A 27,109-nucleotide genomic window follows, 5' to 3' on the forward strand; every position below is an offset into this window, starting at 1 on the left:
AAAAAAAAAAAAAAAAAAAAAAAAAAAAAAAGTCTATAGGTAGATTAATATGTAAGCAAAATGTTATATATTCATACAAAGGAATTTGTTGTTGTTGTTGTTGAGACAGGGTCTCCCTCTGTCACCCAGGCTGGTGTGCAGTGGTGTGATATGGGCTCACAACAAACTCCACCTCCTGGTTGAAGCAATTCTCATGCCTCGGCTTCCCACATAGCTGGGATTATAGGCGGGCACCACCACACCCGGCTAATTTTTGTGTTTTTACCATGGGGTTTTACCATGTTACCCAGGCTGGTCTCAAACTCCTGGCCTCAAGGGTTCTGCCTGCCTTGGCCTCCCTAAGTGCTGGGATTAAAGGCACAAGCCATCACGCCCAGCCAGGTTGTCAGATTTAGCAAATAAAAATACAGTGAGAGTTTAATCTTAAATAATAAATCATTTAGTATAAGTATGTTCCAAATATTGCCTGGAAAAGACTTACACTGTATTTTACTGGCAACCCTATCTGAGCGTAAGCTTAAACATGCACCTGGAAACACACTTATATGTGCCTGGTAGCCTTTTCCCCAGGCCACCCAGGTGCACTGTCATCGCTTACCCAGGGGGCCGAAGTTTCTCCTCTCTTGAACAATGGCGTGGAAGAAACAAAGGCCAAATAACATCTTTTGCCACATCACCGCCTTTGCACAGCTTTGGAAGAATACAGGATCTGAGACGGGGTCATTGAGGTAGGAGCGCAAAAGGTTGGCCCGGAGCCCTTTGGGGGGCTCATTGGTCATTTTGATTCCATTCTGGAGAATGCTGACCGGAAACTTCTCTGATGGATAGCTGGTTAGCCAGAGTCTGGAAGAACAACGGACGCAACCTTTTAGAGCAATACAGTAAGTTATAGTGAAAACAATAACAAAACAAAACAATAACAGTAACAAAACAGACCAGCCTGGGTAACATGGTAAAACCCCATCTCTACTAAAAATATTGTTTTATTTATAAATAATTTAAAAAAAACAAAAAATAATAGCTATGATTTATTAAATACTACCAGAGCCAAAGCCATGCTAAGCATTTAACATATGTCCTTTTATTTCCCTTAAGCCTCACAGTCACCTGATGAGGAGGGATTCACTACCCATTTTACCAGTGAGGAAACGGAGGCATGGCAAGGTCAGGTGGGTTTTTCAAGGACACGTTGCTTGGCAGTAGTTGAACCAAGATGTGAACGAACTCAGGATTCTCTGACTCCAAAGCGCCTACATTTTTTTAATATTTTTTATTTTTTTTTTTAAATGTAGAGATGGAGGCCGGGCGCGGTGGCTCAAGCCTGTAATCCCAGCACTTTGGGAGGCCGAGATGGGCGGATCACGAGGTCAGGAGATCGAGACCATCCTGGCTAACATGGTGAAACCCCGTCTCTACTAAAAAATAGAAAAAAACTAGCCGGGCGAGGTGGCGGGCGCCTGTAGTCCCAGCTACTCGGGAGGCTGAGGCAGGAGAATGGCGTAAACCCGGGAGGCGGAGCTTGCAGTGAGCTGAGATCCGGCCACTGCACTCCAGCCCGGGTGACAGAGCGAGACTCCATCTCAAAAAAAAAAATAAATAAATGTAGAGATGGAGTCCCCCTGTGTTGCCCAGGCTTGTCTCGAACTCCAGGACTCAAGTGATCCTCCCAGCTCACCATCCCAAAGTGCCGGGATTACAGGTGTGAGTCCCTGTGCCTGGCCCTAAGGCTGCTTTCTCTCTACAACGAGAGTTGAATAGTTGCAACAGAGACGACATGGCCACAAATCCTAAAATATTTACTATTGGCCCTTTACAGAAAAAGTTTGTGGATGCCTGTCATAGAGGAAATGGCATTTGAAACGGGCCTTGAAAAATAGGGAGAAATTCTTTTTTAAAATGCAAGTTTATCTATGCCCACAAAAAAAGGGAACATATATAAAAGTGTTTAGAAGAAACCAGAATTGATAATTTTACCACCTATAGGTTAACATCTTGGCACACTGCATCTGAGGCTCTTTTAAAATTTTATTTTATTTTATTTTATTTTATTTTATTTTATTTTTTTGAGACAGGGTCTCACTCTGTCACCTAGGCTGCAGTGCAGTGGTGCATCTCGGCTCACTGCAACCTCCACCTCCCAGGTTCAAGTGATTCTCCTGCCTCAGCCTCCCTAGTAGCTGGGATCACAGACATACACCACCCCGCCTAGCTAGTTTTGTATTTTAGTAGAGACGGGTTTCAAAAGTTGGCCAGGTTGGTCTCGAACTCCTGGCCTTATGTGATCCACCCGACTCAGCCTCCTAAAATGCTGGGATTATAGGCATGAAACACTGCTGCTCCTGGCCAGTTCTTCTTCTTCTTTTTTAATCTAATTTTATTTTTTTATTTTTTATTTTTTATTTTTTTGTATTTTTTTTTAGTAGAGACGGGGTTTCACCGTGTTTTGCCAGGATGGTCTCGATCTCCTCACCTCGTGATCCGCCCGTCTCGGCCTCCCAAAGTGCTGGGATTACAGGCTTGAGCCACCGCGCCCGGCCCTAATTTTATTTTTAAAGATATCTTGCTCTATTGCCCAGGCTGGTTTCAGGCTCCTGAGCTCAAGTGATCCTCCCACCTCAGCCTCCTGAGTAGCGGGAACTACAGATGCACACAACCATGCTAAGCTCCCAGACTTTTATTAATTTGTTTTTCCTACCCAAGGTCAAATTACATATACATCATGGCCTCTTGGTTTTCATTGGTTTACTAGACATTAGAGAGATTTGTAACAGGTAGGTTTGGGGTTGAATGGTCGTTAGAGACACAGGACACAGGCTGAGCCTCCCTGTGGAGGAGGGAGAGCTGGTGATCTAGTCAGACTTTAGCCTGTGGTCCAGGCACAGGGCTGGGAGGGGTAGAAGAGTAAACTGGGGGCCTAAGGCCTGACTTCAGTCTGCAGATGGGTGATGTTTTTGGCTCATGTCATTTGAACCCATACAATGCTGTGACATATTTTGAAGTAGTTGATAACGGTTTTTTTTTTTTTTTTTGAGATGGAGTCTCACTCTGTCGCCCAGGCTGGAGTGCAGTGGTGCAATATCAGTTCACTGCAACTTCCACCTCCTGGGTTCAAGGGATTCTTGTGCCTCAGCCTCCCAAGTAGCTGGGATTACAGACATGCACACCACACCGGGCTAATTTTTGTATTTTTAGTAGAGACGGGGTTTCACCATGTTGCCAGGGTGGTCTTGAATTCCTGGCCTCATGTGATCCACTTGCTTCAGCCTCCCAAAGTGCTGGGATTATAGCTGTGAGCCACCTCGCTTGTTGTCAAACAGCATTCTTGAAACTAATGGACTTCTCTTAAACTCTCTCTCTTTTGGAAGTTTTATATGAAGACAAATCAACTGTGGCTAATCTGACTTTGTAAATAAGCACCAAACACTTTCCCTCTTTTCCGGCAGACAACTAAGATGAAAATAACCAGCTAGCTTTATTGGACAGAGTAGGGGTTGACACATTTTTTCTGTAAAGAACCAAAGAGTAAGTATTTTAGACTTTGTGAGCCCATATGATCTCTGCTGCAACTACTTGTCATACAGAAGTAGCCATAGACAATATATGAATAAGCATGGATGTTTTTCAATAAAACTTTATGGACACTAAAATTTGAATTTCATAGACATTTCATGTATTATGAAACATGATTCTTTAGATTTTTTTCCACACTGTTTAGTTAGCTTGCAAGCTATACAAAAACAACTGGCAGCAGGGTGCATTTGGCCATCGGGCCTTAGGTTGCTGCTCTCTGGCCTGGTATAAGAGAATCCCTGGTCCAGGTGTGGTGGCTCACGCCTGTAATCCCAGTACTTTGGGAGGCTGAGGTGGGCGGATCACCTGAGATTGGGAGTTCAAGACCAGCCTAACCAACATGGAGAAACCCCATCTCTACTAAAAATACAAAATTAGCCATGTGTGGTGGCACATGCCTGTAGTCCCATCTACTCAGGAGGCTAAGGCAGGAGAATCGCTTGAAGCCAGGAGGCGGAGGTCGCCGTGAGTGGAGATTGCGCCACTGCGCTCCAGCCTGGGCAACAAGAGCGAAACTCTGTCTCAAAAAAAAAAGAGAATCCCTGAACATTTGAGTTAAAATGGACTTTAAAGTCTGTTTGGATCATCTTATTATTCTATGAATGCAAAAACTGAGGCTTAGCTTTGCTGGGCTTTAACAAAAAACAAATAGCCATTTCCAATGTTGATTAAAATTCCAAAGAACCCCAGAAATGTAGGATAGAGGTAGGCAGGTGGCAGGAGGCAGGGCAAATGATACCTGGAAAATGGTAGAAATTTTTTTATTTTTTATATTTTAAACAGGGTCTCACTCTGTGGCCCAGGCTGGAGTGCCGTGGTGTGATCACTGCTCACTGCAGCCTCGACTTCTCGGGCTCAGGTGATTCTCCCAGTTCAGCCTCCCAAGTTGCCGGGACTACAAATGTGCGCCACCACGCCCAGCTTATTTTTTGTATTTTTAGTAGAGATGGGGTTTTGCCATGTTGCCCAAGCTGACCTTGAACTCCTGGGTTCAAGCAATCCACCTATCTCAGCCTCTCAAAATGCTGATATTACAGGCGTGAGCCACCATGCCTGGACAGGATTTTTTTTAGACAAATAATAATTTTTAAAAATCAGACTTGCTCACATTGAGTCTACCTTTCTAGCTACATTTCCTATTACCTTCTCCAACAACTTCTCATGGCATATACCAGAGTTGTAAGATAACTTCTCAGTATTTCCTTAATACCTCTCTGCTTTTCCAAATGCTGTCTCTTCTGCCTGGAATATCCTTCCTGGCAAACTCCTATTCATTTTTCAAAATCCCGGGCCATTGTCAGGCCTCCAGGACTTCCCCAACCTTCCCATCCCTTTTCTATATTCCATGGCTCTTCTTCAAATAGTGAGTAAATCATATATGACATGGTATCAACATTATTCATCTATGGGCTGCCTTCTGCTAGACTGAAGAGCTTCTTTCTTTCTTTTTTTCTTTTTTTGAGAGGAAGTCTCACTCTGTCGCCCAGGCTGGAGTGCAGTGATATGATTTCTGCTCACTACAACCTCTGCCTCCTGGGTTCAAGCAATTCTCCCACCTCAGCCTCACGAGTAGCTGAGATTACAGGTGTACACCACTACACCCTGCTAATTTTTGTATTTTTAGTAGAGACAGCGTTTTGCCATGTTGGCCAGGCTAGTCTCGAACTCCTGACCTCAGGGATCCACCCGCCTCAGCTTCCTAAAGTGCTGGGATTACAGGCATGAGCCACCCTGCCCGGCCTAGACTGAGAGTTTCTAAGGGGCAGGACTGTGTCTTGATCATCTTCCCAGCCACCAGCCTGATGTCTGGAGGTTGGGTCCCAGAGAAGGCAGTGGTGGGACAGCATCTCACCTGAATCTGGCATTGGTGCTCTCAGGAACAATCACCTCCTCACAAATCTTCTCCAGTGTAGGCATCCAGCTTGTGGCCAGATGGCAGTTCTGTAAGACCACCCAGGTCCCATCTTTGATGGCATTGTTGATCATTTTGGCAGCAATAGGGCCTTGGCCTTGGCCAAGGGAGATGGTCTGTGTTCTGGTACCTCCCATACCAAGATCATCAGCAAACTTCAGCAGGCCTGAGACCAGGAAGAAAGGAGGCTTTTGAAAGATGACAGGCTAGCTAACAGTAACAGAACAGCCACATCAACAATAAACATGGCTCGGTGTGGTGGCTCACACCTGTAATCCCAACACTTTGGGAGGCCGAGGTGGGAGGATCACTTGAGCTCAGGAGTTGGAGACCAGCCTGGGCAACACAGTGAGACTCTGTCTCTATTTAAACACACACACACACACACACACACACACACACACACGCCAATACCAACACAAAAGGTGGGGTTCACATTAAAATTTCGGACTCAGAAAAAAAACTCATTAACTTCTGTTAATTACAAAATAAACACCTTTCTGGGGAAGTTCAAGACATCAGGTCAGATGGCAGATGAAGCTATAATCAACTTATCTTTTGCTTTAAACACATAGACATTCTTGATAAAAAAGGAATTATCTGAACCGAAAAGAAAAAAAAAATCAGGCCGGGCGCAGTGGCTCAAGCCTGTAATCCCAGCACTTTGGGAGGCCGAGACGGGCGGATCACAAGGTCAGGAGATCGAGACCATCCTGGCGAACACAGTGAAACCCCGTCTCTACTAAAATACAAAACTAGCCGGGCGAGGTGGCGGGCGCCTGTAGTCCCAGCTACTTGGGAGGCTGAGGCAGGAGAATGGCGGGAACCCGGGAGGCGGAGCTTGCAGTGAGCTGAGATCCGGCCATTGCACTCCAGCCTGGGCGACAGAGCAAGACTCTGACTCAAAAAAAAAAAAAAATCAAGGTTTGAAAGAAAGGGATATTCCCAGGTGCCAAAATGGGGAACTCAAAATAAAAGGTGAGCACATAATCAAATAACTAGGAAACTGATTTTTGCAAATTTATTTTAACGAGAAATATAAGCATTTGTAAAGTGAAATAAGTAAGTCTCTCACTTCTCTCTTCCCAGTGGTAGCCACTGTTACTAGATTTGTGAATCCTTCCAGAAATATTTTATGTATTTAAATAAATGCATATATATGATTAAATTTATATGAATTGTAGAATACTGCATTTTTTCCCACTTATCAATGTACGTATCTTATAGGTCTCTTCCACATTAGTACATGTATTAAGGCTTTTTGCTTTCATGGATACATAGCATATCACCATTGGAAAATACCACTTTATTTCATTACTCTAGATGTTAAAGTTTTAATGTCCTTGGGAGATACAGCTTTGCACTCATAAGAGGTGGGGAGCTGGAACTGAGACACTTGCATAAAGTTAGGATTCTCAAGGTGCCATCCCTTCATGTTATGAAGACCAGACATTTGGCCAGATGCGGTTGCTCACGCCTGTAATCCCAGCACTTTGGGAGGCCGAGATGAGAGGATCACTTGAAGTTAGGAATTCGAGACAAGCATGGCCAACATGGTGAAACCCCATCTCTACTAAAAATACAAATATTAGCTGGGTTTGGTGGCGCACGCCTGTAGTCTGAGCTACCTGGGAAGCTGAAGCAGGAAAATTGCTTGAACCCAGGGAGAGGCGGAGGTTGCAGTGAGCTGAGATCGTGCCACTGCAGTCCAGCCTGGGTTACACAGTGAGACTCCATCTCAAAAAACAAACAAACAAACAAACAAACAAACAAACAAAAAGAAGTCCATTTGACTACTGACCCAGGGAAAAGACATGGAAGCTCATAACTGGTCTGGAGCCTGGATGAAAAAAACAAACAACTCTCCAGTGAAAAATCAAAACACTGTTTATGTCACATGAATTTGAGGAGTGTGAGTTCACGGTACTCTCTGGTGTGGGATTCCTAAGCTGAGAAATTTCCCATAAAATTTGATTCAGAATGGCGACCCCCACCTCGCCCCCTGGGGTACCACTGTTTGCACAGGCAAAGTTGTTCTATAGGGACACCCCTAAAACCCAAAGTATATGAGACTCCTGCAAAACAACACAAATCTGCTGATGGTGAACTCACAATAAAAAAAGACAGACAAGGAAGTACATCACTATGAGGGGCAGGCAGCACATAAAAAAAATCAGGGTTAATATTCTAAGGATTACATATGGTCTCTGTTACGAGCTGCATCGTGTCCCTAGCAAAATTCATACATTGAAGTCCTAATTCCGGGTACCTCAGAATGTAACTGTTCAGTAGCTGGAGATAGGGTCTTTGCAGAGGCAAAGTTAAAATGAATTCATTAGAGTGGGCCTTAATCCAATATGACTGATATCCTTATGAGAAGAGGAGATGAGGACAGACACAGAGAGAAGGCCCTGTGCAGACATAGGGAGAAGAAGACCATCAGCAAGCCAAGCAGAGAGGCCTCAAAAGAAACCATCCCTGCCAAAAGTTTGATTTCAAACTTCTTTCTTTGAGACTTGTGAGAAAATAAATTGCCGTTTGTTTGTTTGTTTTCTGAGATGGAGTTTCGCTCTTGTTGCCCAGGCTGGAGTGCAATGGCGCAATCTTGGTTCACCACAACCTCCACCTCCCAGATTCAAGCGATTCTCCTGCCTCTGCCTCCCGAGTAGCTCACGCCAGTAATCCTAGCACTTTGGGAGGCCAAGGTGGGTGGATCACTTCAGGTCAGGAGTTCAAGACCAGCCTGGCCAGCATGGTGAAACCCCATCTCTACTAAAAATATAAAAATTAGCTGGATGTAGTAGCACGTGCCTGTAATCCCAGCTACTCGGGAGGCTGAGACACGAGAATTGCTTGAACCCAAGAGGTGGAGGTTGCAGTGAACCAGTATCACGCCACTGCACTATAGACTGGGCGACAGAGCAAGACTCCGTCTCAAAATAAATAAATAAAATAAAATAATAAAAAATAAAACAATAATAATAATCATTGTGCACCAGCTAGTGAAATAATGGATCTCGGTAATGATAGTCATAGGCCACTAAAACTATTAAAGTCAGTGGTTCCCAACACTGGTTGCACATTGGAATGACTGGAAAGGCTTCATAAAACACAATTCATAAAACATCCCAAAGATTTTAATTTAATTGGCCAAGGCTGTGGCCTATGCATTGAGATGCTTCTTTAAACTCCCCAAGTGATTCCAAGGTGCAGCCAAGATTGAGAACCGTCACATTAGGTGACAATCTGGTGGGAAACTTTATAAGGGAGGGCGCGGGGGGACAGACAGCCAGCTCACGCTGACAATGCCTGAGTCCCCGATCTGTCTTTATCAGAAAAGACAGCCAGACAGTATGGATCTCGTGATGTGCGGCACTAGAAGGAACACAATGTGAAGTTTCCTGTGGAATCATCCGAGCTGAATCTCACCAAGCTTCTATTTTGTTCTTTTTTTCTTTGGGAGGGGGCAGGGTCTGTCCCCTAGACTGGAGTACAGTAGTGTGATCATAGCTCATTGAGGCCTTGACCTCCCCAGGCTGAAGGGATCCTCCTACCTCAGCCTCCCAAGTAGCTGGAACTACAAGCATGTGCCACCATTTCCAGCTAATTTTTTAATGTTTTATAGCAACGGAGGTCTCACTATATTCCCCAGGCTGGTCTCAAACTCCTGGGCTCAAGCAATCCTCCCAACTCATTCTCCCAAAGTGCTGGGATTACAGGCATAAGCCACCTCTCCTGAACCCTCACAAGGTTTTTAAGGAAAAAACTTTGAATGAATTATCAAGATTCAACAGTGGGAAATTTCTGCATTTCTGGTTTCTCTTGAAAAATCAGATGATCTAGCAATTCTGGGCTTACATTTCCAAATGGCCCAATTTGTGGGTGCCGAGTAGCAGCTGAGCTCTTTAGGTGGAAAAATAAGAGTTCCGTGGCTCCACCTCGGCCTATAAACCACTTGGCCTTCAAAGTCATCTGAACTTGAGATACCTGCCGTAAGGGACGGGCTACTGATATCCACCCACACATTCTGGGCTTTCCATGTCTCTTCCACAACACTCTGTTCTTACCTGCCATTGGGTCTGCACTTGGAGACAACACAAAAATCAAAGGCGCACAGCAGCTGGAATCATTGTAGGATCCCTGGAGATCGAAGGTAGGGGCTTCGATGTACAGCTTTCCCATGTGCTCAGCAATGAACTCCCGGACCGCTGGCACTATTTTGTCAGGCCGCAAACAACGGAGGATCACCATCTTCTCCAATCCTTGACAGAACTTCCAAGACCCAGGGAGTTGCTCCTCGTGGGGCCAGGCTGAGTCATAGATCAGCTTCCATTCATCCAGGTTCTGTTCCAAATGGTTCATCAGGCCGTGCAATTTGGGTAAAGCAGATGCACGGACAATCTCCGCCCACGCCTTCTCAGCCAGCCATTGGGGAGCTGGGTTGGGGTAGGGGTTATCCAGTGCGATGCCTCCAGTAAGAAGGAAGTACCACACCTCCTCTGTAATTTCCTTCTTCTGTTTCATGATGCCGATGGTCAGGAGGAGAGAGAAGAGTAGCTTGTCCTTCTCAAACAGAGAACGGCACACGTTGTTGTAGATACTGAGGGTGAAATGGTCAATGATGTACTCGATGCGCAGATTCAGTTCTTCGCTCTTCGTGCTATGGGCCAGGGAATGCATGTAGAGATGTATGAACCAAGTCAGGGAGTACTGGTACATCGGCTCGATGTTGGCCAGGTCCGAGATACAAAAGAAGATGGTGGCGGAATGCACAGCCACTGGCTTATAGCCCATACGAGTCTCGTCAATCTGCGTTTCTGTCATGGAAGCAACTTTCTGTTTCTCCGAGATCTCTTCAGATAGCACTTTGGAGGAGGACAGAACTTTGATGGCGGTTTCATCCTCCAGGATGTTACCCTTGGACATGGAGAGAACCTCTAAGATCTTATCTTCAATTTCCTTGAGATGCTTCTTGTTCTCTGCGCTTTCCACAATCAACTGGTTCTTTTTCTCTTCCAGCTCTGGCTTCTCCTTCGCAGTCACGATGCCAAGGAGTTGATCTTGGAGACCCAAGGGGGTGATCATGAAGTTGAGGAGACAGACTTTCACAGCAACTTCTGGGAGGTAATGTGGATTCCTCAAACGGGTTGTGATGTATAACTTAAAATCCCTGGAATATTCGATGATGTTTTCACCCAGCCTCATGTACTCAACTCCTTGCTGTTTGAATGTTGCCTTGAGCAAGATAGGTTCGATAGAAGCATCCAGCTCTTCACCAATGTTTTCAATCAAGACAGGGGTGCCTAACTGCAGCGCGTTTTCCAGCATCCTCATGTAGTTGCTATCAGAGAACTTGATGACAGCCAGTTTATTCACCTTCTCCATGTTCTTAATCCATTTATTGGCCTGCCCCTGAGGGTCAATCATTAAGGCCCAGCGTCTGGAATTGGACACAATGATGCCGTTGTCGATGGAGAAGGAGTCAACGGGAAGCCCAGCAATCTGCCAGGCACGGATTTTTATGGGATCCCCTAACGTGTGGCTGAGACTGAAGTCACTAGAGCCGGGGATGACCTTGTCCTTACATTCAGCCAACCACTGATTTTGGCACTGGATCCGATAATCCACTGTAAAAGCGCCCAGGTAAGCCACGGTTCCTGAGGACAGCAACACATCACCCGTCAGATTAGTATAGCGGATCCCCAGGTGCCGGGCAGCTTCGGTCCATCTGTCCTTCTCTCCCCCAAGACCACTGATCAGTTTCTCTGCCCTGACCAGCTTTTGGGAGCAGATTTCAATGTTTTCCTCCAAGTCCTTTTTCTTGGTGTTCATCTTTCCAAAGTCGTCATTCAGGGCCTGGAGCCGGTCTACCACCAGCTTCAGCTCTGCTCGTTTCTGATTCAGCTTCTGCATCTGTGCATCCAGCTTCCCCTCCGCCTCCCTCAGTCGCTCCCGTTTGGGAGCCACCACCTTGGCCACGCGATCGTACACCTCCATGGCCCTCACCCACTTGCACAGACCCTCACAGGCCGAAGACACATTTTTAATGACAGTCGGCTGGAATTCCGGGTGATTGATAAACCTTTCCCGGATCCGCTGCATGGTCAGTGGGGGGATGTTGTCTTTGTCATACGTCTTAAGACTCTCCAAGAATTTCAGATCCCCAAGAATCTTTTTGGATACCCCCCAGTAGTCTTCTATCATCTTACCTATTTGGAACAAGAAACAGAGATAATGTATTAAGACATTCTGGCCGAGACTTAAAATTTTGCAGTGGTTACTGCTGGTATTTGAGAAAAAACAGAAACAAAACATGGTCTAGGAGGCCCAGCTGACCTCACCAACCCCATCTCTGCCTCACTCCCTAAACCCGGGTTACAAAGGACCTTCCTTCAATTCCTCCATGACCCCAAGTGCTTCTTACCATGAGCCCTTCGCCGATACTGTAAATGGCATCTAGCTGGCTCCTGACCAGACCTCAGTTCTCATTTTATTCTATGTTATTTATTTATTTATTTTGAGACAGAGTCTTGCACTGTTGGCCAGGCTTGAGTGCAGTGGTGCGATCTCGGCTCACTGCAACCTTCGCCTCCTGGGTTCAAGCGATTCTCCTGCCTCAGGGTCCCAAGGAGTTGGGACTACAGGCATGTGCCACCATGCCCAGCTAATTTTTGTATATTTAGTAGAGACGGGGTTTTACCATGTTGACCAGGCTGGTCTTAAACTCTTGACCTCATATGATCCGCCCACCTCGGCCTCCCAAAGTGCTAAGATTCCAGGCCTGAGCCACCGTACCCAGCCAACTTTTTTTTTTTTGAGATGGAGTCTCACTCTTGTTGTCCAGGCTGGAGTGCAGTGGTGCGACCTCGGCTCATTGCAACCTCTGCCTCTCAGGTTCAAGCGATTCTCCTACCTCAGCCTCCAGAGTAGCTGGGATTACAGGCGCCTGCCACCATGCTCAGCTAATTTTTTTGTACTTTTAGTAGAGATGGGGTTTCACCATGTTGGACAGGCTGGTCTCGAACTCCTGACCTCAGGTGATCCACCTGCCTCAGCCTCCCCAAGTGCTGGGATTACAGGCATGGGCCACGACGCCCAGCTACGCCCAGCCAATCTTTGCATTTTTTATGGAGATGAGGCTTCGCCATGTTGCCCAGGTCAGAGGCCTCACTTTAAAAGCCATCGCCATAGAGGTTTCCCTAGACTTCTCGGACAAGAGGGACCCCCCTCCCCGCCGCACCAGCATTTTCTTTCATCTTGCTTGCTAGAAAGTCCATTCCCTTTATAGCACTTATTGCAACCTGTAAGTTTTCAATTATTTTCTACCATCTATCTCTCCCTCAAAGTGGTAACCTTCTGCTGCTTTCTAGAACCTGGAACACTGCCTAGTACTTAGTTATCAATAAATATGGGTTGAATGAATAGTACCCCATTATCTTATTCATGGATAGAAAAGGCAGCAGGTGCCACAGCCCGTGGAGATGAGTTTCGAATATTCTTCCCTAGTCTGGGACGTTGGTTGGAGCCCAATCAGTCCTCCTTGTGATGAACCGTGTGAGTGAGGCCAAGGTCTTGTGAGAATGAAGGAGGCTGGAAGAAGCAGCTTGCAGGCTTCCACCCACACAGAAGACTACCCGTGGCCTGCCCAGACACAAAGCCAGGCCCTTATTCCCCTTAGCACACATCATGCTGACTAACAACTAATCAAGCGAGTCTCAATCCCATCCCGGAACAATGCTCCTTCTGTTGACACATTGGAAAAAATTCGGGAAGCCTTTTGGCCCGCGGTACTTGCCAAGCTCAGGCTCATCAAAAAAGTTATACTCTGAGACATCACATTGACTACAGCAGGTCAAATGTGTCCCATTCCTAATTACAAGAGCAGAAATCGGCCAAATATTTCCCGTGAAGGTTTTTGTTGGCATTCTAGAAAATGATCTGCTTCATTTAAATTCAAGGTACCCCAAACTAACTCAATTGCTCTTTTGCTCCATCTCAATATACTCACTCAATTCCATGGTTTGGGTGAATAATAGGCATAATTTGCTTTAATTTTAATTTAATGATAGGTTCTGTGCTGATTATCAGTGATCCAAGATGAGAAATGGCATTCATGACCTGGCTGTGCTTTGTGTATCTCAGCAGGTCTCAAACCCAGCTACAGGCAGAGCTTAAAAAAAAAAATTCTACTGCTCAGGCTGCATCCCAGACCAATGGAATGAGAGTCTCTAGGAGTGGGGCATGGACTTCTGCTTTTTTTTTTTTTTTTTTTTTTTTGAGACAGAGTTTCGTTCTTGTTGCCCAGGCTGGAGTGCAATGGCATGGTCTCGGCTCACTGCAACTTCTGCCTCCTGGATTCAAGCAATTCTCCTGCCTCAGCCTTCCAAGTAGCTGGGATTACAGGCACACACCACCATGCCCAGCTAATTTTCTTTTTTTTTTTTTTGTATTTTTAGTACGGGATTTCACCATGTTGGCCAGGTTGGTCTCAAACTCCTGACCTCAGGTGATCGCCCATCTTGGCCTCCCAAAGTGCTGGGATTACAGGAGTGACCTACCGCGCCTGGCCGACTTCTGCATTCTTTAAGCTCTCCAGGTGATTCCAGGGTGCAGCTAGGGTGCAGAAGTACCATCTAGCTCATCTTTGCTCAAGGCCAACTTATTATACCTCAGCTGCTTCCCTAAAGGATGCTCTTGTAAAGTCCACTCCTTGCTTGGCTCTTCCTGATGAGTTTTGCATCTGTTTTATGTGACTGTAGGCCTGACAGCCACCAGAGAAGAGGGAATACTAAGCAATGGGAAGCAGGAGCCAGAAGGTCTCAAATGAAGGATCAGGGATTTCTTTTTTGAGACAGGGTCTCACTCTGTCATACAGGCTAAAGAGCAGTGGCAGGATCACAGCTCACTGTAGCCTCAACCTCCAAGGCTCAAGCATTCCTCTCTTCTCAGCCTCCTGAGCAGCTGGGACTACAGACGTGCACCAGCACACCTGGGTAAATTTCGTATTTTTTGTAGAGATGGGGTTTTGTCATGTTGTCCAGGCTGGTTTCAAACTTCTGGGCTCAAGTGATCCACCCACCTCAGTCTCCCAAATTGCTGGGATTACAGGTGTGAGCCACTGTGCCTGGATGGGATTAGAGTAGAGACTTCTAACATTACAGAAAGAATGAAGGAATAGCCAGACTGTTCCCAGGATGGGAGGATTCAAAAGGCAGGAAATAGAACTGGAGGTGATTTTTAAAGTCATGGTTCAGCTCTAAGGCACTGGTCTCAATGCAAGGTCCTACATCTAATTTAAATTTGAAGGACAGTAATATCCACCTGTTCATGTTTCTAGGCTCAACTGTAGAAGGGGCTTTCCTTCCTCCTTCCCCATTCCTTTCTCCCCATTTCTAATTCTCTGTATCCTCCTCTTTCTCTTTCTTTTTTCGTCTGTCCCCCCTTCTCTCTTTCTCCCCGTCCAGTTGCCGTCTCTGCCTCTCTTGGCCCTTGTCTCCCGTCTATGTCTCTCTCCCTCTAATTTTCCATTCCTCACTTCTGCTGCACCCCACTCCCTCCCCCAACTCTTCCTCTCTGTCTTCCTGTGAGTGTTTTTTGTCTCCCTGTCTCTCTTCTCTCTGGTCTCTTTTCTTCCCACTCTGTGTCTCTGTTTCTGTGTCTCTCTTTGTATCTCTGGCACTCCCTGTGTCTCTGCGTCTCTCTGTCTCCATTTCTCTGTCGCTCTCCACATATTTGTCTCTCAGTCTCTATTTCTACCTGTTTCTCTCCCCTCATGCCTTACTCTCTCCTGTATGTCTGCAACTCACTTGTGCGTGCAAGTCTCTCCCCATCTCCTCTCTCTCTCTTTTTCTTTCTCTTTATCTGTGTGTGTGTGTGTTTCCCTGTCTCTTTCTCCTGATTTCCTTCTCTCCTGGTCCCCCTGTCCCTTTGGGTGCATATGCACATGTATGCCTGTGTGTATGCATGTCTGCATGTGGTGCATGCATGTGTGTGCATGCACATCTGTGTGTGCATGTTTGTGTATGCATACATGTGTGTTCATGCATGGCCGTGTATGCATGTGTGTGCATGCATGTCTACATGTGCATACACATGTGTGCATGTCTCTGTGTGTGCATGCATGTGTGTGCATGTCTCTGCATGTGTGCGCATGCGTGTGCATGTCTGTGCATGCGTGCATGCATGCATGTGTGTAGAGGTGTCTGGGTCTCCATTTATTTCTCAGTCTCCTCTCTGTTCCTTTCTTTGTCTCTGTCTCATTCTTTTCCTTTCCCTAACTCTCTTTCTCTGCTTCTCTCTCTGTAGTTCTCTTAGTCACCCACACATGACTGTGTTTGTTCCACACCAGGCCTTTTGTCTACCTGACCTTCATTTTTGTAATGACTTGCAGGGAGAGGCCTTGACTAAGCTCAGCTCCACCTACAGATACCTGCATTTTCCCAACTGACTGAGAGGGCGGAAGCTGCTGGAGAAGTGTGAGAGAGGCCTTGGGTGCACACACAGCCTGGTTCCTTTCTTAATTCCTCCAAACTCAATGATCTTGCCTGCATGCCTGGAGTCGACTTGGGGATGCAGTGGGGTGCTGGCACCCCACTGCCAGGAAAGAGCAGCCTGTGCAGGCATCTGGGTGGGGTGGGGTGGGGGTTACCGGAGCCACTGGGGTCTGGCTTCCTCTCTGGCTTCATCCCTTTCATGACGCAGATGCTCTCCATGACCAGCTTGACAGGGCCTGGTGGGTTCTGCATCGACTTCACCAGTGAGATGTCGGCCGGGTTCAGGGTGTCCAGAGCAGCTAGTGCAGCCTTGAGCGCAGGCATTGCCTCAGCTAGATCGCCCTCACATTCGTTCTGTGGGCAGCACGAGGACAAAGGAGATGAGTACCCAGGGCCTGGCACACTGGGGGCAAAGCAGAGCTCTACTCCTACATGAGGAATCAGGAAGAGGTGCTTCCTCTTCCTCTTCCAGATCCCGTTTAACACGGTGCCTGCCCCTGAAGCTGGACAATGACTCTGAGCGTTAACCAGCAGCCGGAACACATGCATGGCCTTTTGGGGTTGTGGTCTGGATGTCCCGAACATCTGAGTATTCAACTTATTTGCTTTTTTGGCTGGGCGCGGTGGCTCATGCCTATAATCCCAGCACTTTGGGAGGCCGAGGTGGGTGGATAACTTGAGGTCAGGAGTTCAAGACCAGCCTGGTCAACATGGCAAAACCCTGTCTCTACTAAAAATACAAAAATTAGCCGGGCGTGGTGGCGGGCGCTTGTAATCCCAGCTACTCAGGAGGCTGAGGTAGAAGAATCGCTTGAACCCGGGAGGCAGAGGTTGCAGTGAGCTGAGATTTCGCCGTTGCACTCTAGCCTGGCCAACAAGAGCAAAACGCTGTCTAAAACAAAACAAAACAAAAAAACTCACATAGGCGTTGTTACCACATTTGTTTCTATGCTAAAAAACGTAATAATTTAAAGTTGCCCCTGAGTCTTAGCATGGAAAGAGCAATCGGATTGTTTGAGAGGTATGGACCAGTGCAATGTGGCGAAATGTAATCAGATCGCAGTAATTTTGGTATCACTCATCATCCTCATTGGGGGGAAAGAAATAATTGGAAAGAATTGACCAACGTAAGCAAATCATTGCACTCGTGAATCAAGTGTTGGTGACCTGATTCTTGCTTTTCCAGTCTCTTTGTCTTCCCAGTATGGATTTCTTTTCCTTTCCTTTCCTTTCCTTTCCTTTTCTTTTCTTCTTTTCTTTTCTTTCTTTCTTTTTTTTTTTTTGACAGAGTCTCGCTGTATCATCCAGGCTGGACTGCAGAAGCGGTGTGATCTCGGCTCACTGCAACCTCTGCTTCCCGGGTTCAAGCGATTCTCGCACTTCAGGCTCCCGAGTAGCTGGGATTGCAGGCGCCTGCCACCAGGTCTGACTAACTTTTGTATTTTTAGTATAGATGGGTTTTCACCATGTTGGCCAGGCTGGTCTCGAACTCCTGACCTCAGGTGATCCACTTGTCTTGGCCTCCCAAAGTGCTGGGATTACAGGCATGAGCCTCCGTGCCCAGTCATACTTCTGAGTTTCTAACAAATTACCTTCTTTTTTTTCTTTTTTGGTAAAGAGCAGGGAACTAACTTTTTCTCCATATAAAGAAACACTAAAATTTATGTTTCTTAAAGGCAAATTAGGATCAAACAGAAACTCCTAATATGGATTTCATTTGCATTCCTTCTGTGCATTTGGTACTCTACTGGGCACTATTCCATGTTGTGTCATTTCTGGGAGTGTGAGGAGATTAGAGAAAATTAGCAACTCTGTCCGGGCAGGAGGACCACAGCCTTGAAAGGTCCAGGAAGGGATTCCAGTCCACACAAAAGCCTCAGGGAAGCTGCACATTAGACACTGGTTTCTTCTCCTCCCTGAGTAGTTTCTTCCACTTCCTGACTCATCCCAGGATGTCACTCCCTGGAAGAGGGATGAGATGGCAGAGTATTGAGCCTCACCCTTTGCACTGAAACCTGATGTGGCAGTTTTTGCCTGGGAGTGGGTGTGGTGGGGCGACCTGGGTCGCCGCCATACCAACCTTGTGCCATCACTCACCTCCCTCCTGCTCCAGCAAGTCACTGTTTGGCCTGACATTACAAAGCAGAGTCCTGGCTGTGCTGTTCTCCTTCCCTCTGTGACCCACATGTGGAGAGGGGCTAGCCTTGGTCCCATAGGTAAGTCCCCTTGATATAGAGCAAAGAACAGCAGTTTTGGAGAATCGCTAACATAGACCCTTACGCTCTGGCACAGGCTACAAATGTTACATGTTTTCCTCTTAGTACCCCCACTTCATAGACGAAGAAACTGAAGCGAGGAAAGGACAGAGCAAAAACTGAGCCCTGATGTACCTGATTCCAGCACAGAACCATGGAAGAGTTGCCAATTCATGCGCCTCAGGGGGCCAGGCCAGTGAGTGTGAGTGGGTGGGGCTGGGGCTTTGGTGAATTGAAACACAGGAGCAGCATCTATTTAATACCGATGATGAGTGCAACCCGGGAGGCCAGCTCTGATGTTGCCAGGTTGCCTGAGGTTTTCCAAAGAAAAGCTGAAAATTCAGAATTGTTACTTGAAATTGCCTGGATTTTTTTTAGATAAGAGCTGACTCCGTTGTCCAGGCTAGAGTGCAGTGGTGTGACTACAGCTTACTGCAGCTCCTGGACTCAAGTGATCCTCCTGACTCAGTCTTCTGAGTAGCTAAGACTACAGTTGTGCTCCACTGCACCTGGCCAATTTTTTTCTTTTTAGTTTTTTGTAGAGAAGAGTTTTCACTATTGTTACCCGGGCTGGTCTGAAATTCCTCCTGGCCTCAAGCCATCCTCCTGACTCAGCCTCCCAAAGCACTGGGATTAAAGGCACGACCCACATTGCCTGGTCCATTATTACTGATGGTTTCCATTCATCTCCTGTCTGTTCTATTAGGACTCTAAGTGAAAAAGCATCTGTAATTCAGGGTATTCATTATGTGACTCTGACAGGGATCAGACCCACCCAGGGGATCTCCCACAGGCCAGGTGTCTGGACTCAGTGGAGAAAAGTTAATCAAAAAGGCCTGCCCTTCTGAGACAATGCCCCATAACTTTTTTTTTTTTTTTGGTCACTCAGGCTGGAGTGCCGTGGCATGATGTTGGCTCACTGCAACCTCTACCTCCCAGGTTCAAGTGATTCTTGTGCTTCAGCCTCCTGAATAGCTGGGATTACAGGTGCCCCACCACCAGACCCGGCTAAGTTTTATATTTTTAATAGAGACAGGGTTTCACCATATTGGCCAGGCTGGTCTCCAATTCGTGACCTCAAGTGATCCGCCTGCCTCAGCCTCCTAAAAGTGCTGGGATTACAGGTGTGAGCCACAGCACCCAGCCGCCATGACCTATTTATGATAGAAGACAGACATAGGCTGCTTTTTGATCAAGCCCTTGTTTGAAGAATGGTTGAGAGAATTTTCTGTTAAGTGGGGGCATAGGTTCAAGTATGTTAAGGTAAGTGCCATGAACCTTGGCTTCTAATCCCACTAACTAACCATGCAGTTCTGGAAAGTCAATTTACCACTGAACCTCAATGCTGTCAACTCTCATATGCCCATGTCTGTCATTCTTTTTTTTTTTTTTTTTGAGATAAGGTCTCGCTCTGTCGCTGAGGCTGGAGTGCATTGGTGCAATCTCGACTTACTGTAACCTCTACCTCTTAGGTTCAAGAAATTCTCCCACCTCAACCTCCTGAGTAGCTGAGATTACAAGCACGTGCCACCATGCCCAGCTAATTTTTGTATTTTTAGTAGAGGTAAGGTTTTATCATGTTGACCAGGCTGTTCTCGAACACCTGACCTCAAGTGATCTGCCCACCTTGGCCTCCTGAAGTGCTGGGATTACAGGCATGAGCCACCTCTCCCGGCCCCATCTGTCATTCTGAAGTCTCAAAGTAGTTTTAATGCTCAAATGTAACCATGTACTTCAAAGTGCTTTGTGAAATACACAACATCACATCAGTGCTAATAGAAGAAATAGATTTTCTTTTACTACCTGAATGTAGGTCAAGCCCTTACCAGGACTATTTCCTCTCTGGCACAAGAATCACCTTCAAGTGGGTTTCCTCTAGGTTCAACATTCTGTCATTCAACAAATATTTATTCCACACCTACAACAGCCAGGCATAATTGAGCAAAAATACGATGGAGGCAAAGGAAACAGCCATGTGGATATCAAAAGGAAGGCATTCTGTGTAGAGGGAACAGCCAGTTCAAAGGCTCTTGGGTGGGAATGTGGGTTATGATTATTTAACGAATAGCTAGGAGATCAGTGTGGCCAGAGTACAGGGAATAAAGGAAAAGTGGTAAGAGATGGGGTCAAAACATATTGGGTCTTTTTGTTTGTTTGTTTTTGAGACTGGGTCTTGCTCTGTCACCCAGGCTGGAGTGCAGTGGTGCGATCTGGACCCACTGTAGCCTCGACCTCCTGGGCTCAGGACTCTCCCACCTCAGCCTCCTGAGTAGCTGGGACCATACGTGCATGCCACCACAGCCGGCGAATTTTTTTACATTTTTTGTAGAGATGGGGTTCTCCATGTTGCCCAGGCTGGTCTTGAACTTGGCTGGTCTTGAACTCCAGCACGGAAGCAATCCACCCACCTCAGCCTCCCACAGTATTGGGATTACAGGCATGAGCCACTGCACCTGGCCACTTTTTTTGTTTTGTTTTGCTTTTTAGACAACAGAGGGTCTTGGTCAGCTACTTGGGAAGCTGAGGTGGGAGGATCACTTGAGTCCAAGTGTTCAAGGCTGCAGTGAGCTATGGATTGCAGTGGCATGATCCTAGTTCACTACAGCCTCAAACTCCTGGGCTCAAGCAAACCTCCCACATCAGCCTCCTGAGTAGCTGGGACTACATGGGTGTGCCAGTACACCTGGCTAAGTTTTTTAGTTTTATTTTTGTAGAGACAGGATCTTGCTATGTTGCCCAGGCTGGTCTTAAACTCCTAGGCTCAGGTGATCCTCCTGCCTTTGTCTCCCAAAGCTCTGGGATCACAGGTGTGAGCCACTACACCTGTCCACGTGTTGGGTCTTAATGCTTCCTGGATTCAACCATGTTTCAGAGCAACTTGCGTCATCACTTATCAGCTATGTGATGCTGGGAGAGTCGCCTACCCCTTATTATTATTTTTTTAGACGGAGTTTCACTCTTGTCGCCCAGGCTGGAGTGCAGTGATGCAATCTTGGCTCACTGAGACCTCTGCCTCCCAGGTTCAAGCAATTCCCCTGCCTCAGCTTCCTGGGTAGCTGGGATAACAGACACACGCCACCATGCCTGGCTAATTTTTTTTTTTTTTTTGTATTTTAATAGAGACGAGGTTTCACCATGTTGGTCAGGCTGGTCTTGAACTCCTAACCTCAGGTGATCCACCTCCCTTGGTCTCCCAAAGTGCTGGGATTACAGCTGTAAGCCACTATGCCCAGCCTTGCCTACCCTTTCTGAGCCTCACTTTTCTCATCTGTGAGATGGACATAACCATGCTCATTCAGCAGCACTAGTTCCCTCCCTTTCTTCTCGGTCTTTCTACCTTGATTCCTTGGGCAATAGCAGCAGCAACATTGGCTTCTTTTTCATCTGCCTGTACCAGAAGTTTCTTTGCATCAGCTTCTCTTGTCTCTGCTTCAATTTTCACCATCATCTTGGCAGTTTCCTCGGAGGTGAGGATGAGTTGAGGTTGAAGAGCGGTCAGTTCTCTTTGCATGACTGCTACCTAGCAAGGAGAGAGGTGGGAGGAATCCAGGGTCAGCACTGAAAATGGCAAAGCAGACAAGAGTTGAAAGGATTCTTCAACCTATGACATAAGCAGAAAATATGTACTAATGATTTTGACATGGTCTTGGGTACAGATTTGTTTCCTAGTGATTATCTCATAGGTTTTTCAACAGTTATTGAGTTTACACTCTGTGTTGTGGTTACCAAGCACTGTGCTAGGCACTAGACATGTACTTGTAAACTAAAAAAATTTTTAAAAACTATGTCCTCCCTCACTGAGTCTATATTGTAGTGTTGGGGGTAATGGGAGAGAGAGAAAAGCAAGTTAAGAATTTATTTATTTATTTATTTGACAGAGTCTCGCTCTGTCGCCCAGGCTGGAGTGCAGTGGCACAATCTTGGCCCACTGCAACCTCCGACTCCTGGGTTGAAGCAATTCTCCCGTCTCAGCCTCCTGAGTAGCTGGGACTACAGTCACACGCCACCACGCCTGGCTAATTTTTGTATTTTTAGTAGAGATGGAGTGTCACCATGTTGGTCAAGCTGGTCTCGAACTCCTGAACTCAGGTGATTCATCTGTCTCAGCCTCCCAAAATGCTGGGGTTACAGGCGTGAGCCACTGCACCCGGCCAAGAAATTTTTTTTAACTACATTTATTTTTACTTGTAATCCCAGCAATTTGGGAAGTAGAGGTGGGAGAATCACTTGAGCCCAGAAGTTCAAGACCAGCCTGGGAAACATAGTGAGACCCGGTCTCTACAAACTTTTTTTTTTAAGTTAAAATATATTTTTTTCTTTTTTTGAGATGGAGTCTCACTCTGTCACCCAGGCTGGAGTCCAGTGGTGAGATCTCAGCTCACTGCAACCTCTGCCTCCTGGGTTCAAGCAATTCTCCTGCCTCAGCCTCCCGAGTAGCTGGGATTACAGACATATGCCACCACACCCGGCTAATTTTTGTATTTTTAGTAGAGATGGGGTTTCACCATGTTGGCCAGGCTGGTCTTGAACTCCTGACCTCAGATGATCCAACTGTCTTGGCCTTCCAAAGTTCTGGGATTACAGGCATGAGCCACTGTGCCCAGCCAAAATTATTTTTTAAAGCTACATTTTTTTAAAGGCTGTGAATTAAAAACACAGCTGAGATAGAAGTTACTTTCTTTTTTTTTTTTTTTTTTTTGAGACGGAGTCTCGCTCTGCCACCAAGGCTGGAGTGCAGTGGCCGGATCTCAGCTCACTGCAAGCTCCGCCTCCTGGGTTTATGCCATTCTCCTGCCTCAGCCTCCCGAGTAGCTGGGACTACAGGCGCCCGCCACCTCGCCCGGCTAGTTTTTTGTATTTTTTAGTAGAGACGGGGTTTCACCGTGTTAGCCAGGATGGTCTCGATCTCCTGACCTCGTGATCTGCCCGTCTCGGCCTCCCAAAGTGCTGGGATTACAGGCTTGAGCCACCGCGCCCGGCCAGAAGTTACTTTCAAAGATACTTTTTCCAATAGTACTGTGGACTAAACGTTTGTTTCCTCCTCAGATTTATATGTTGAAGCCTAATCCCCAATTTGATGGTAATTATAGGTGAGGCCTTTGGAGGGAATTAGAGTTAGAAGAGGTCATAAGGGTGAGGCCCACATGATGGGGTAAATGCCCTTATATAATAAAAACAGGAAGCCACATGAGATCTGTCTCTTCCCACTATGTGAGAACACAGCAAGACGGCAGCCGTCTGCAAACCAGGAAAAGAGCCCCCACCAGACACTGGATCTGCTAGTGCCTTGATCTTGAACTTCCCAGTCTCCAGAACTACGAGAAATAAGTAAATGTTTGTTGTTGAAGCCACCCAGTTTAGGATGTTTTGCTATGGCAGCCCAAGCTGACTAAGACAAACAGTCTGATGCTCTATAAAACATTCCTGCCAAGTAGTTTTCTGGTTTCTGAACTCCTCTAATAATGGGGAGCTCACCACCTCTCATGGGGCTTGTGCCATTTTTCAGACAATTAAACCTATTAGGCTGGGCTCAGTGGCTCATGCCTGTAATCCCAGCACTTTGGGAGGCCAAGGTGGGCAGATCACTTGAGGTCAGGAGTTTGTGACCAGCCTGACCAACATGGTGAAACCCTGTCTCTACTAAAAATACAAAAATTAGCCAGGCGTGGTGGCACGTGCCTGTAATCCCGGCTACGCGGGAGGCTGAGGCAGGAGAATTACTGGAATGTGGGAGGTGGAGGTTGCAGTGAGCTGAGATTGCACCACTGCACTCCATCCTGGGTGATCGAATGAGACTCTGTCCAAAAAAAAAAAAAATTGACATTAGATTTTCTTGGTGCAGAGCTAGAATTTACCCCCCTGAAGTTTTCACTCACTGGTCCTGATTCTGCCTTTTAAGGCAGCTCAAACAGGGTTGGGTTTCACGTATTTGGAGAGAGTTTTCTTGACCTTGTACCCAATGCCCCCAGTGAGTCAGAAGCACAGCAGGCTGACCTGGTTAGGAACACAGGTTTTGGAGTCATGCAGATCTAAGTTTCAGTTCTGGCCTGACCACTCGCCAGGCTGTGTGATCATGGGCGAGTCACCTGACCTCTCTGTGTCCTGGTTTCTTTGTGTATCACATGGAGATGATAACAATACTTTCTTCACACACAGCACTAGGGATGCGGTAGGACCTAAGAAATGTTAAGTGGTACAATCATTTTATTTTCTGGTCTAAACTGTCTTGGGTCCTTTTGCTGCTCCTCAGACATGACCGACCTCACGCTTGTCTGGACAGACTTCAGTTTCAACATCTCTAAACACCAACGACTTACATCCCCAGGAACAGAGCAACAGATGCCATTTCCAATGTTCTCTCCCATCCCTGTGTTGCAGCGTTTGTGGGTTTGCTGTACACAGAGCCAACTCTGTAAATCAATCAACAGTCTCAGGTCTGTATTGGGGTTGAAAATCCATCTCCTAGTACAGCTTTCATTTTAGACAATTTTTCAAGTGGCTCTAGGAACAAATTAATTAATAACTCATGTGCCAGGCATTTTGCTAAGGGCTGCACTGTGTCAGCTTACTTCATCTTCATAACAGCCCTATGCTGTGAAAACTGCTACCACTTTTTTTCTTCTTCTTTTTTAAAGAGACAACGTGACTGGCATGGCCTCTGTGGCTCATGCCTGTAATCCCAGCACTTTGGGAGGCCGAGATGGGCAGATTACCTGAGGTCAGAGTTTGAGACTAGCCTGGCCAACATTGCAAAACCTCGGTTCTACTAAAAATACACAAATTAGCTGGGCATGGTAGCACGCACCTGTAGTACCAGCTATTTGGGATGCTGAGACAGAAGGATCACTTGAACCCAGGAGGTGGAGGTTGCAGAGAGCTGAGATTGCGCCACTGCATTCCAGCCTCAGTGACAGAGCGAGACTTTGTCTTAAAAGAAATAATAAAATAAAGAGACAAGGTCTCACTCTGTTACCCCGGCTGGAGTGCAGTGGTATGATCATAGCTCACTGTAGCCTTGAACTCCTGGGCTCAAGTGATCCTCCCACCTCAGCCTCCCAAGTAGCTGGGACTACAGGCACATGCCACTACACTTGGCTAATTTTATTTTATTTTATTTTTTGTAGAGATGGGGTCTTGCTATGTTTCTCAGGCTGGTCTCAAGCAATCTCCTGACCTCAAGTGATTCTCCCACTTTGACCTCCCAAATGCTGGGAGGCGTGAGCCACTGCACTGGGCCTTCACCTTTTTATAGAAGAGGAATCTGAGGCTCGAGGAAGTGAAATAACATACCCCTGGCTCTACAGCTGGTATGCTATAGAGATAAATTTGGGCCCAGATCTGACTCCACAAAGATATCTTGAACCATTCACTGCCTTATCCTGCCCATGTCCTCACAAGGTGAGACAAGGGAAGCACTCACCTTGAGTACAAAACTTAAGGGGGCATTAAAAAGAAAGTACTCAAGATAAATAATACATTATTGCAATAGGTTAAGAAACGAAAATTAATGCAAAAACCCATGATGAACAAAATATCAAAATCTTAAAGACAGGATCCCACAGGGCAGGGATTGCAGTGATGTAGCTAAGGTAAGCTCTGCAAATGCAGGGTCACATTCTGCTTGATTTGGTGTCTCTTAATTCTGCACCTGAACACGTGCCTCAGCACATCCACCTCGTCCCTGGCCTCTTCATCTCTGTTCTATTTTGGCAGTGCTCACCTGTGAAGCTGCAAAGTCGAGTTTCTGCAAGCCTGTCAGGTAGCGGTTCCTCATCATAGCCACCTCTTGCCTCTTGCTATTCAGGAGCGTCTTGAAGGTTAGAATCAATTCGAGGTAGGAGGTGGGGGTAACATAGTTGTGTCTTCGAAGTTTGTTGTAATAATCAAGTGACAGCTTCTTGACGCTCTCTTGGAAATATTTGCACATGGAGACGACCCTGCCGAGGACACCAAGGCGGTTAGGCAGGACCCAATGTCCTCCAGGGAGATCCAGCACAGCTTTGGTTATAGACATGAGGGTGTGAGAAGACACATACACTGACTATGATCCACTAGAATGGAAACTCTCTGAAGACACATAAACAGAGCTGAGGCAGAGAAGGGTGGGGCAGGTGCACAGGTGCATACTCTCACACAAATGATTTTATATTTATTTATTTTTTGAGACAGTGTCTCTGACACCCAGGCTGGAGTGCAGTGGCGCGATCTCAGCTCTCTGCAACCTCTGCCTCCCAGGCTCAAGTGATTTTCCTGCTTCAGCCTCCCGAGTAGCTGGGATTACAGGTGTGCGCCACCACACCTAACTAATTTTTCTATTTTTAGTAGAGACGGGGTTTCACCATGTTGGTCAGGCTAGTCTGAAACTCCTGACCTCAGGTGATCCACCCGCCTTGGCCTCCCAAAGTACTGGGATTACAGGCATGAGCCACCATGCCTGACCTCAAATGATCTTTGATCAAGTCATTTCTAATTTTTTTTTTTTTTTTTTGAGACAGAGTTTCACCCTTTTGCCCAGGTTGGAGTGCAGTAGCATGATCTCAGTTCACTGCAACCTCTGCCTCCCAGGTTCAAGAGATTCTCCTGCCTCAGCCTCCCAAGTAGCTGGGATTACAGGTCCATACCACCATGCCCAGCTAATTTTAGTATTTTTAGTAGGGACAGGGTTTCACCATGTTGGCCAGGCTGGTCTCGAACTCCTGACTTCAGATGATCCACCTGCCTTGGCCTCCCAAAGTGCTGTGATTACAGGTGTGAGCCACCATGCCCTGATCAAGTCATTTCTATCACTGATCCCTTTGATGAATCATCAGGGCTTAAGCAGGAGTTCCTAAACTTTGGTAGTTTGGAGAAATACCCTGACTTTGTAGAGAGAAAAAAAA

General features: G+C 46.5%; 1 protein-coding gene across 1 annotated transcript in view; it reads right to left on the minus strand.

Annotated features, from left to right (window-relative positions):
• Nucleotides 1-27,109, minus strand: part of DNAH3 (dynein axonemal heavy chain 3) — a 215,466-nt gene that overhangs the window by 21,560 nt on the left and 166,797 nt on the right. Inside the window, 6 exon segments of the mRNA XM_017850181.1 lie at nucleotides 599-843; nucleotides 5,423-5,648; nucleotides 9,550-11,691; nucleotides 16,131-16,329; nucleotides 21,568-21,750; nucleotides 25,951-26,167. Coding sequence (XP_017705670.1) covers nucleotides 599-843; nucleotides 5,423-5,648; nucleotides 9,550-11,691; nucleotides 16,131-16,329; nucleotides 21,568-21,750; nucleotides 25,951-26,167 — 3,212 coding nt within the window.

This window comes from Rhinopithecus bieti, unplaced genomic scaffold, assembly GCF_001698545.2.
Source record: "Rhinopithecus bieti isolate Rb0 unplaced genomic scaffold, ASM169854v2 scaffold_1918, whole genome shotgun sequence".
Lineage (NCBI taxonomy): Eukaryota > Metazoa > Chordata > Mammalia > Primates > Cercopithecidae > Rhinopithecus > Rhinopithecus bieti.